This window comes from Schistocerca cancellata, chromosome 9 (assembly GCF_023864275.1).
Source record: "Schistocerca cancellata isolate TAMUIC-IGC-003103 chromosome 9, iqSchCanc2.1, whole genome shotgun sequence".
In the NCBI taxonomy this organism is placed as follows: domain Eukaryota; kingdom Metazoa; phylum Arthropoda; class Insecta; order Orthoptera; family Acrididae; genus Schistocerca; species Schistocerca cancellata.
This window is the reverse complement of record NC_064634.1, coordinates 446,046,202-446,057,484: the sequence shown is the minus strand read 5'-3', so window position 1 is coordinate 446,057,484 and position 11,283 is coordinate 446,046,202. Positions and strand designations below refer to the sequence as shown.

The 11,283-nt window shown below is 52.7% G+C and overlaps 1 protein-coding gene across 1 annotated transcript; it reads right to left on the bottom strand.

Moving 5' to 3' along the window:
• Positions 1–9,309: 9,309 nt before the first annotated feature.
• Positions 9,310–10,804, bottom strand: LOC126101476 (pre-mRNA-splicing factor 38B-like). The gene is made up of 2 exons (XM_049912126.1): positions 10,679–10,804; positions 9,310–9,849 (listed from the first exon to the last, which is right to left on the bottom strand). The coding sequence occupies exons 1-2, from the start codon at positions 10,802–10,804 to the stop codon at positions 9,310–9,312; spliced, it is 666 nt and encodes a 221-aa protein (XP_049768083.1).
• Positions 10,805–11,283: the final 479 nt, after the last annotated feature.

Below are 11,283 nucleotides of genomic sequence, written 5' to 3'. Positions count from 1 at the left end.
TCAACCCTGCCAGAGGAGTAGAAGAGAGTTTGGCACCTGCAATAATTTAATTTGATAAATAAGTTAAATAAACGAAGGTTTCATTAACATAGTGAGGGATGATGGGGTTGCTCTACCGATTAACAGAATGAAAGTTCTGTCCAAAATAACAATATGATTTATTAAGACTAAACACAAAATAATAAACAAAAACACATGAAACATGTACAATACATCAAATTGGCTCAAATTGGATACTCAAACAAATGCTGTGAATGTGAAGTTGTCCCTAAACTAGATTGTGAGGATTATGACGAAGTGGTATGTGCAGCCAATTCCTTGCAACTCAAATCTTAGAGAAAACACATAGCCAACCCAACATTAATTGCTGTTACCCAAGACAGAGCAAAGTTAGAAAAAAGACGAACAGGCGCGCTCTGCTGAGCTCTGGTTATCACCTAGGAAAATCCCTATCTGCCGGTGCTGCGGACATACATTACCAAACTGTCTTCTTGACTGCCAGGACACGATCTGGCGTACCGGAGCCGTTGGCTGGTTGCTTCGACGTCCTCGACCGAAAGGCGAGAGCCGACTACACACAAGAGCACCCGTACAAAACCGAACACAGAACATTCCCGCCCCCACGACAGTGGCCGTGGTTAAACGTTCCAATCAGCAACTCGAAAACCGACGGAAAATTCCACTCCATTGCCGGAACGCTACCATTCCACCAATGGAGATTCTTGGCGCCAATTTCTGCGCCGATCTTGCTACGTCACGGAGCTATGCCCTGAGCAAGCCAATCAGTTACTATTTTGCAGAAAGCGCGGGAATTTTCCCGCCACAGCTGCCTGGGTACACAAGTCATTCCCACGCCTCGCTGGTAGCCCGCCAGAAAGTGTTTTTGCTAAGTTTCTGCGAAGTAACGGAACCTCTAGCTCAGCCGCTACTTCAGGCCCTGCGGGCGTGCCTCTTGACAATGTCGGCGTCTCGAAAGCATTCACTCGACTCCCTCACACCTGTCGGCTTACCCTTTCAAAGTCAAACAGAGCCCGCCTGTCACTGGACCACCCGAGTGACGAGAGACGCTGCGTGGGAAGTCCGCGTGTGAAGGAATAGCAACTTTCCACCGCATGCAATTAGAGAGGAGAATCGTAAGATAGAAATATGAGAGGGGCTCATGCCACCTCTCAAGTGGTTTGGAAGGTAGTCCAGTTGAGCGTGCTCGACATGAACTGCGTGAAGAGTTGTGTGACAAACCCCACAATGTTGGCGACTACTTAGGTGGTCGTGAGTCCGGGGGATAATATCTTCACTAGTCTGGGGAATGTTGACGTAGCGCTGGGCGTATCGGCCTGTGTGTCGGTCGTGTTAGCGGCCGCTGGTGCCTGTGTTGGCGTCTGGTGAGGGCCGGCTTGTGTGTCAGCTGTTGCTGTGAGACACTGTGGTGAGTGGGTGTGTTGTGTTAGTGTCCTGATTGTGTTGGCGAGGATTGGCGTTCTGTTGCCTGTGTACTTGTTGTGGTGTGGTCGTGTTCCTCCTCCTCCTCCTCCTCCTCCTCCTCCTCCTCCTCCTCCGACGCTGTGGTTGTACCTGTATTTGTGCGTCTTCTGTAGCCTGTGGTGGGTTGCAGTAGACGATCTCTGGGGGTAGGGTGGTGGTGTTGCTGGTGTCGTGTGGTGTGCCCGGTGCTGATGCGGTGCTAGGTGGTGTTTGTCTGTTGTGTGTCTGTTGCTGGGAGTGTTTGTTGTGCGTGTGCTGAGCTCTGGGGCTCTGGGGCTTCTGACTGTCCCGCGCAGCTGGGTCTGCCAGCAACCACTCCAGCAAAGGATACTCCACTTCTTACTCGGCGCGGGGGCGGTGTCGGCCAATTCCATCATGTAGTTGTGGAATGGTCTCGCTGTGTCGAACTCTGTCATTCGGTTTACCCGAATTTACTCTCATCGGAGAGCGGCGCGTTCTTCGTTTACTGTTACCATTGGGATTCGTGAATCTATCCCCTTGGTCACGTATTGCTGTGTCTTTTCAAGGACAGTTCTGTACGTTAAATGCTCTATCTTCCTTTCTTTAAGAAATTAGCAGATTAGTCTGTTTTGTTTGCCACGTACAGTGTAGCGTGTTCCCTTGTGATTACTGAGTAGTATGTTGTAGGGCTTTGTTTAGGAGACTATGGTCTCCATAGTTGCGTCTGATGACTGGTGGACAGGCAGTCGCGCATTTGTTTGGGTTCTGCATAGCTGCTTGTGAGTTTCTGAGTGCTGCAATCGCAGGGTTGTTTTTGTTGGTCCCTGTGTTGCCGTTGTTAATTTGTGGTGTGGTTGGAGTTGGCAACTGCACTCGGCCGTTGCCTCGTGAGCTTGTGGGCTCACTTGTTAGCGTTTTAGGCGGCTGTTTGCGTCACGGACCGACATGCTGCCACGGTCCCTCTGCGTTAGTTGTGTCCTCTGTCGGCTCTGGCTCAGATTCCGTCCGTGCCTGGGCCGCCAGAGGTGAAATAAAGGGCAGTTTTCCCAGCAGGCGCTTTTGTGTGTGTGTGTGTGTGTGTGTGAGAGAGAGAGAGAGAGACTGTTCACTGCCCATCAGCTCTTGGAAGGTGGACAGTGGAACGGAAATGACGGCGGGAGTAGCCGGCATTTCGCCTCTTGGGCTACAGCTTTGCTGCGAGTAAGTGGTGGGGGAGTACATGAAAGGTCAGACATCTTTGCTGCTTGGAGGAATTTTATTCGGATAGGGAAGTATGTAAGACAATTTTGCTCTTTTACGAAACGATAATTATTGTTTTTTTTTCAGCGAAAGTGCAGTGTATTTCCTCCCCATAGAAGAGGGGAGTCCTTCCGACCTATCTGTGCGATGTGCAATGCGCGGCGCAAGAGAGCGCGGGTAGAAGAGAGCGGGGTTATCCGACGTGAACGGGCCCCTGACACTGAGAAAACCGTCGCAAAGAACGGGAGAGTCCCTCTGGGGAGGTTTGCAACCGGAGTTGGGGGAACTTGAGCCGAAGCTCTTGCCGCTTAGTGCCTGGAAGCGTTAAGCGGCTAGCGCTGGTTCATGGCGCTCAGAAGAGCGTCACCGGCAGCTATGCCAGTTGTAGCTTATTCAACACCACTCCGGGCAGCTACGCCAGGTGCATAGAGCAGTGTTCCACTCGAGTCGGATGCTCGACTGCGAGTTGACGGTTACACCTTTATAAAGGATGGAGCCTCTCCACGCCCACAGTCGAGCAGCCGACCCGAGCGGAACGCTGCTCTCTGCACCTGGCGTAGCTGCCCGCGGATAGCTCCTCGGAGTGGTCTCTAATAAGCTGCAACTGGCGTAGCTGCCAGTGACGCTCTTCTGAGCGGCACGAACCCGCGCAAGCCGCTTAACGCTTCCGGGCGCTTAAGTGGCAAGAGCTTCGGCTCAACTTCCCGCAACTTCGGTTGCAAATCTCCCCAGCGGGACTCTCCCGTTCTTTGGTAGGGTAATCTCAGTGTCAGGGGCCCGTTCACGTCGGATAACCCCGCGCACTGTAGGCCGTTCTCTTCTACCCGCGCTCTCTCGCGCCGCGCATTGCACTCCGCGCAGATAGGTCGTAGGGACACCCCTCTTCTGTAGGAACAAGGTACACAGCGCTTTCGCTAAAAAAGCAAATATTGTCGTCTCGTGAAAAGAGCAAAGTAGTCGTGCATCCACCCTTCCCTATCCAAATAAAAACTCCCGAAACAGCAAAGATGTCCGATCTTTCCTGTGCTTCCCCACCACTTACCCGCAGCAAAGCTACAGGTCAAGAGGCGGAAATGCCGGCTACTCCCGCCATCATTTCCGTCACACTGTCCACCTTCCAAGAGCAGGTTGCCTTGAAGGACAAGCAGATCGCGGAACAGCTGGAGCTGATCGCAGAGCTGATGGGCAGTGAAAACACACAGACAGAAACACCCACACCACACACACAGGCACCTGCTGAACAACAGAAGGACATGCCCCCTATTTCACCTCTGGCGGCCCAGGCACCGACGGAACCGGATCCAGAGCCGACAGAGGACACAACAAACACAGATGAAGACGGGCCGTGGCAGCAGGTCGGCCCAAGGCGCAAACAGCAGCCAAATACGCAAACAAGTGAGCCCACAAACTCACGAGCCAACGGCCGAGCGCTGCTGCCAACACCATCTACATCGCGAACAAACAACAATAACATCACAGGGACCAACACAAACAACCCTGCGACTGCAGCAACCACAAATATTCAAGCAGCTACGCAGAACACAAACACCGCGGCTGGCTTCCCACCGGTCATCCTTCACAACTATGGAGACCTAAGTCTCCTAAACAAGGAATTTAACAATAAGCACAGCCCCACAACATACTACTCTAAGCTCACCGGGGAACACGCCGCACTGTACATGGCGAACAAGTCAGATTATACAAACCTACTGGACTTTCTCAAAGAAAGGAAGGTAGAGCACTTCACGTACAGGACAGTGCTGGAAAACACACAACACTACGTGATAAAGGGGACAGACTCACGAACCCCGACCGACACGGTACACAATGAACTCTCTGCTCTCGGGTGGGAGTGCATTCGGGTAAACCGAATGTCAGAGTGCGGCACAGCGAGACCGTCTCACAACTACATGGCGGAATTGGCCGACACGGCCAAGTCCCGCGACCTGCTGAAGTTGAAGCTGTTTCTTCACATGGTCGTCAATGTAGAGGTTTACAACACGCCGCGCACCCCCAACAATGCCACAACTGCCAGCGCTTTGCGCACGCGGGTATCAGATGCGGTCTCTCACCCCGCTGCCGCATTTGCGCTGGCGATCACACGACCCAACGCTGCAAACTCCTCCATACAGCACCTCGCAAGTGCGCCAACTGTGGTGCTGCCCATCCGGCAAACTACAGAGCGTGCATTGCATACAAAGCAGCTCTGAGGCGCAAAATCGCGAAACATGCGAAACCTACCGCCATCACAGTCCCAAAACCGCCCCCGCGCCCAGTAAGAAGTGGAATATCCTTCGCTGGAGTGGTCGCAGGCAGCCCCAGCAGCGCGGGACGGTCAGAGGAGCCCCAGAGCTCAGAACACGCTCAGCAAACACCCCAAGCAACAGACACAAAACAGACAAGCACAACAACTGACACAACACCCGCACCGGGCACACCGCACGAAACCAGCAACACCACCACCCTACCCTCTGAGATCGCGAACTGCAGCCCACCACAGGCTACAGAAAACGCACCTACACAGGGACAACCACAGGGCCAGAGGAGAAGGAGAAACAGCCGCAGCACGAGGAACACGACCACACCACAACAAGTACACAGACAACAAGACACCAACACTCACGAACACATCCCGGACACCAACTCAACAACCCACATAACACACCCACTCACCACACAGAATACACAGGCAACCACAACTGCCACACAAACGGCCGAATGTCAGGCCAGCCCTCACCAAACGCCAACACTGGAACAAGCGGCCGCTAACACGACCAATAACTCACAGGCCGACATGACCAACATTACAACAACATTCCAGAGAATAATGGAAACATTATTCCCCGACGCACGACCACCGAAATAGTCACGAAGATTATGGGGTGTGTCTCACAACTCTTCATGCAGTTCATGTCGGGTACGCTCAACTGGACTAGCTTCCAAGCCACTATCACACCCCTTTTTACACTACTACATGGATAATACACCACACCAGCCCCGAAACGCAGACGCTAACACAAACTCACAGATCCTGTTTTGGAATGCCAACGGGATCACAAGCAAAAAAGCCGAGATGGCCGCGTTCATGGAGCGGAAGGGTATCCGAATCACTCTTGTGAACGAAACACTGCTTACGCCTCACAAACACCTAACCTTCCCAGGTCTATCGTACCGACCGAGCGGATGGCAGGAGGGGAGGCGGCACGGCAATCATCATACACAGAGACATAGAACACACGAACATCGAGCTCCCAGCACTTGAAAGACTGGAGGCTACGGCCGTCAGGGTGAAGTTCAATGGAGCTCACACCACACTGGTATCGCTATACAATCCTCCTAAAACATAGTAAAACGCGATATCAGCACAGTACTCAACATAGCACCGCGGGTAATAGCCGCTGGAGACCTCATCGCAAAACACCCCGATTGGAACTCACGAATACGAACCTCCAACGGCAAGAAACTGTACGAATACGCACTAGGCCGAAACTACATTATACTTGGGCCGGACGTTCCCACGTTCGTGCCTGCACAGGCTCGACATAGGCCAGACGTGTTAGACATAGCCCTCATAAAGGGCATCACATGCACACTCAACCTAACGGTTGGAAACGATCTGGACTCAGACCACATGCCTGTATTACTGCACATGGAAGAGACACTGCAGGACATCGAACCACGCAGGATGCTTAACTACAAACGTGCGAATTGGACACTGTTCAAGGAAACGCTTGATAGTCGCATTGCTGACACCCACGAAATTAACAACACACAGCAAATCGGTGAGGCTGTGGCGGCTCTCACAACTGCCGTCCAAGACGCAATGACTGACGCCATTCCATTTACAACACCAAGACAACACTCGACGGCCCTGCCCCAGGAAATCCTGGCCCTTATCTCAATGAGGACCCGCCTCAGGAGATACTGGCAGCGTACCAGGCGCCCGTTCTATAAACTACACGTCAACAGACTCCAGGGCATAGTGCGGAATAAAATTCAAACATTCAAACATTCAGAAACGAACAATGGGGACAAACTCGCTGGGCTGGATACCACGCGTCCTGGCATGTGGCAGCTGGCCAGACACTTCACCAGTGAGAAACATTACATTCCCACGTTACAAGGACCAGACGGCCCAGCCTACTCCACGACGGAGAAGGCAGAGCTTATGGCCACAACACTTGCAGCGCCTTTCATGCCGAATCTGGTTCCTTCAGACCCAGCATTCACACTTGAAACGGACCTGGTCGGTATCTCTCGCAGAGGCGGGGGACCCCGGCCAGCTCTTGCAGTTCTTCTGTTGGGAAGTCCCACAGTAGGTGCAGAGCCCTTTTCAGTGCCCTGTTCTGGACTCGCTGCAGGCTGCCTATGTGCTGTTCTGCTGGATTACCCCACAACACTGCGGCATACTGCAGTAGTGGCCGCACCAGTGCGAGGTATAACTTGATGCCCAGCTTCTGCGGGCGTGCGGACCTGGAGTTGAGGATTGGGTAGAGCATCCTGAGTCTGCCCGTTGCCTTGTTTTCGATGTTGGTCACGTGGTCCTTCCACGTAAGTCGTCTGTCGAGGGTGACTCCCAGGTAGAGCGCAGTTCTGCCCCAGTGGACTGCGGTGCCGCGTATTTCTATTGGTGACAGGTCCATCGGGAGCTTTCTTCTGCAAATGGGGATTGTTTGCGTCTTAATTCCATTGAAAGCTAGTCGCCATTTCGTCGCCCAGTCGCAGAGTTCATTTGTTGCTCCTTGTAGTCTGTGTCTGAGGATTCTGGCGCTCCTGCAGCGTGCGTAGAGCGCTGTATCATACGCCTACAGGACTGTGTGGATGTTGGGATGTCGCTGGTGTATAGTGTGTACAACACTGGGCCCAGTACACTGCCTTGTGGTACCCCAGCCAGGACGCTTCTTGAAGATTCTCAGTTCTGCAGCTTTACGTGAAATGTTCTGCCTTCAAGGTATGACTTCAGTAGTGTTACATGTGACACCGGCACGCCTCTGTCCAGTACTTTGAATAGTAGGCCCTCGTGCCATACTGAATGAAATGCTCTGATTACCTCCAGAAACACTGCGCCAAAGAATCCTCTTCGTTCCATGGCTTCCTTCGTCACTCTTCGAAGTTGTTGTGTTGTTGAGTGCTCAGCTTGGAAGCCGAACTGTGCATTGGGTATTAGCTGATCCAGGTTCACGTGTTGCAGTAGTCCTGCTAGTAGAGGCGTTCAGACTTTCGAGATGGCTGGTAGCAGGCTTATAGGCCTATAATTTGACGGTTGGGTGGGATCCTTTCCCGGTTTGGGGACCGGGACGACTACGGCGTGTTTCCAGGTTTGGGGGAATATTTTCTTCTTCAGTATGGCATTGAAGGACTTGGCGAGGATTGCAGCAGCTTCGACTGGCATTTGTTTTAGCGTGTTGTTGGTGAACAGGTCTATGCCATCCGTTTTTCGTGGGCTTAGGTATTTCAGTGGTGATTTCTTGTATCTGGTCTTTCTCTTCTTGTGCGTTCATGAACAGGGGGAGGCGGTTGTTGACCATTTCTGTGTGTTCCAGGTCGCTGGGGTCTTCTATTGGTGTGAAGTTCTGTGCAAATACGTCCGCTACCGCGTCCGTTTTACTGTTGGGCTCCCATTTTCGGCGTTGTTTGCTACTATGAGTGGGGGTATTCTTTGGTAGTGCCGTAGGAGGTTCCTGATGGTGTTAAGGCTGTCCCGTCTTAGATTCCAAGTTCGGATATTCTTTATTTCTTGCTGTAGTCTGTTCACTTGCCTCTTGGCTGCTGAGTTTCTTGTTCTGGTCCATTCTTGGAAGAGTCTGTTTTTATCTGCTATTGTCCGTATTTGTGGAGGGGTGGTGTAGTGTGGTGTCCTGTGCCTCTTCCGTCCTTGCTGGCGTGGCTGCTACGCCTGCGTCTATGGCTGTCTCTGTCACGTGTCGGATGGCTTCCTGGGCTCTGACGACGTCCGGATCGGGTGGTGTGGCGAGGTGTTCGGCTAGCTGTTGTTAGTAGCTCTGCCATCTGATGCCTCGGAGGTCGAGTCCGTCTTTAGCCGGGGCGAGTCCTTCCAGGGCGATGTCATAGTTGACTGGTTTGTGGTCCGAGGCCAGCGTGTTGGGTGTGCTGGCGTGGATGGCCAGGGGTAGTCCTTTGACCATGGCCACATCCAGTATGTCCGGGTTGTAGTTAATCACTGCTTGTCTCCTCCTGCTGTTGTTGTTTATCCGCGAGTTCTACGCGTGGTTCTTCGCATTGTAGTCGCCTCCTGCGAAGATGTTTCCTGGTATTGATAGGAGGGCGTCTATGTCGGCTGGGTCGAGAGTTCCGTACCGGCCAGGTTGTCTGTAGACGGCGATGAAGTTTATCCTTCCTAGCGTCGTGTCGACTACCACTCCATTTGCCTCTAGCGTGTTGAGGCCCGTGAGTTCGATTGGGTGGTGCCGAAGTGACCATCATTATGTAGATGGCCGTTCCTCCCATGTGTTTGTCGGTTCCTCTGGTGGCATTCATAGTCAGGTACTCCTACTCTAATCCCGGGCTTCAGGAATATGAGACAGACAGCTATGGCTTCGTCGTATATAAGCTGACGGAATTCGCATGCCTGGTGTGGTAGTCCGTTTGCGTACCACACCGCGATTCTTAGCCCTTGTATGGGTCTATCTCCCGTCTTGGTTTCTTAGGGTGGCTGTCGTGTTGGCCATGTAGGTGACTAGCTTCTCTGTCACGCTTTTGAGCGTGACTATGTCTTCCATCATGACTGCCATGAGGATGCGATGTCTGCGGTTGCTGGTGTTGGTGGGTCGTCTTCTCCTCTGGTGGCTGTTGTGTTGACGTTTTCCCTCGCTTCTGTGCTGCAGGAGTTGCCTGCTGTGGCTTCCTGTTGCTGGCGGTGGTTGTGACGTTGCGCTTCTGCTGAGTGATTCTCTGGTGTTGGTTGGGCCTCTTGTGTCGATTCCGTTCTCGGCCTCTTCTGCAGGTGGCGGCGGGGCAGCGGTCGCGGTGCTTGTGCGGGTTTCTGTGTTTCCACTTGGTTTCTTGGCGCTGCTTCTGGGTTTCTGCTGGGCTAGCGGGCTGCTGTGCTCGCACTGGGGGTGTTCCTCGGCTGGCGGCGGCGCTTCGCTCTGTCGGTGTAGGTCGCTCCTGGTTTCTTGTGCGCTGCCTCCTGTCTGGTCTGGGCGTCTAGTAGGGTCCTGCAATCGCCGTAACTGACTGGGTGCGCTTCCCCACAGTTGTAGCATTTGGCCGGCTCTTCTCTGGGTACGGGACACTCGTTGCTGTGGTGGTATCCTGCACACCTGACACACCCGCGGCCTGTCGCAGTACCATGCCACGTGTCCAGGTTGGAGGCATCTGTAGCACTGTGCCTGCTTCTTCTTAGTTCTCGGTTCTTAGATTGTCACGTCTGAGGCACCTATGGTGTTGACATTCCATATTGTCCTGTTCTGTGCATTGTTTGTAGCCACTATTTCAAATAGTGGCATGGGCCTTCGTGTTTTTGGGGACTTCATCTTGGTCACTGCCCTTGTCGTGAACCCCATGTCTGTCAGGGCCTTCCTCATGTTGTCGGCTGTGAAGGAGTGTGGCATGCCGCGTATTACTACTCTGTGGTCTGTCGTTTCCTGATGAGTGTGTGTGGAATGGTATGTTCCTGCGTTTTAAGTTCTTGCAGTATTTTGACACAGTCTTCCGCATTCTTCGTTAAGATTTTTAGGGTGTCCCCAGCTGATTTTACACGGAAGACGTGTGTGGTTGTCTCCTTAGGCTCTCATACAGCTCCATGTAGGAGCCACTGTACGTTGCTATGATGGAAGCAATTTGAGTTGGTGGATGACTGGGCGCTCTTTGCAGCGGCCTTTACAGGGTCTGGGTGTGCCTCTGCTAACGTTGAGAAGCTATTCGTTGTGACCACTGGGGCTGGGGCCGCGGCATCCTGGTTAAGGGAGGTGGCTGGAGCGGTGTTTTTGGGGTATATGAACCCGTCGTTTCCGGGGCTGCGTGAGTCGCAGACCCTTTTGTCTGCAAATTCTTCTTCTGCACTGGCAGTGTCTTGCGTCTTCCTTGTTTGGGAGATCGCTTCGTGGTCCATGGGTTCTGTTGCAGGTGCGGGGTCCAGTACATCATCTTCTTCCTCCATGGCGTCTACATCTACATCCATACTCCGCAAGCCACCTGACGGTGTGTGGCGGAGGGTACCCTGAGTACCTCTATCGGTTCTCCCTTCTATTCCAGTTTCGTATTGTTCGTGGAAATAAGGATTGTCGGTATGCTTGTGTGTGGGCTCTAATCTCTCTGATTTTATCCTCATGGTCTCTTCGCGAGATATACGTAGGAGGGAGCAATATACTGCTTGACTCTTCGGTGAAGGTATGTTCTCGAAACTTTAACAAAAGCCCGTACCGAGCTACTGAGCATCTCTCCTGCAGAGTCTTTCACTGAAGTTTATCTATCATCTCCGTAACGCTTTCGCGATTACTAAATGATCCTGTAACGAAGTGCGCTGCTCTCTGTTGGATCTTCTCTTTCTTCTATCAACCTTATCTGGTACGGATCCCACACTGCTGTGCAGTATTCAAGCAGTGGGCGAACAAGCGTGCTGTAACCTACTTCCTTTGT

What these genes read in the sequence shown, in the direction of transcription:
- LOC126101476 (XM_049912126.1), bottom strand. Translation starts at nt 10,804, where the DNA reads ATGGAGGAAGAAGATGATGTACTGGACCCCGCACCTGCAACAGAACCC. An exon ending in AAGAATTTGCAGACAAAAGG is followed by an intron (nt 9,850 to 10,678) that starts GTCTGCGACTCA and finishes GGACCCTACTAG; the next exon opens with ACGCCCAGACCAGACAGGAG.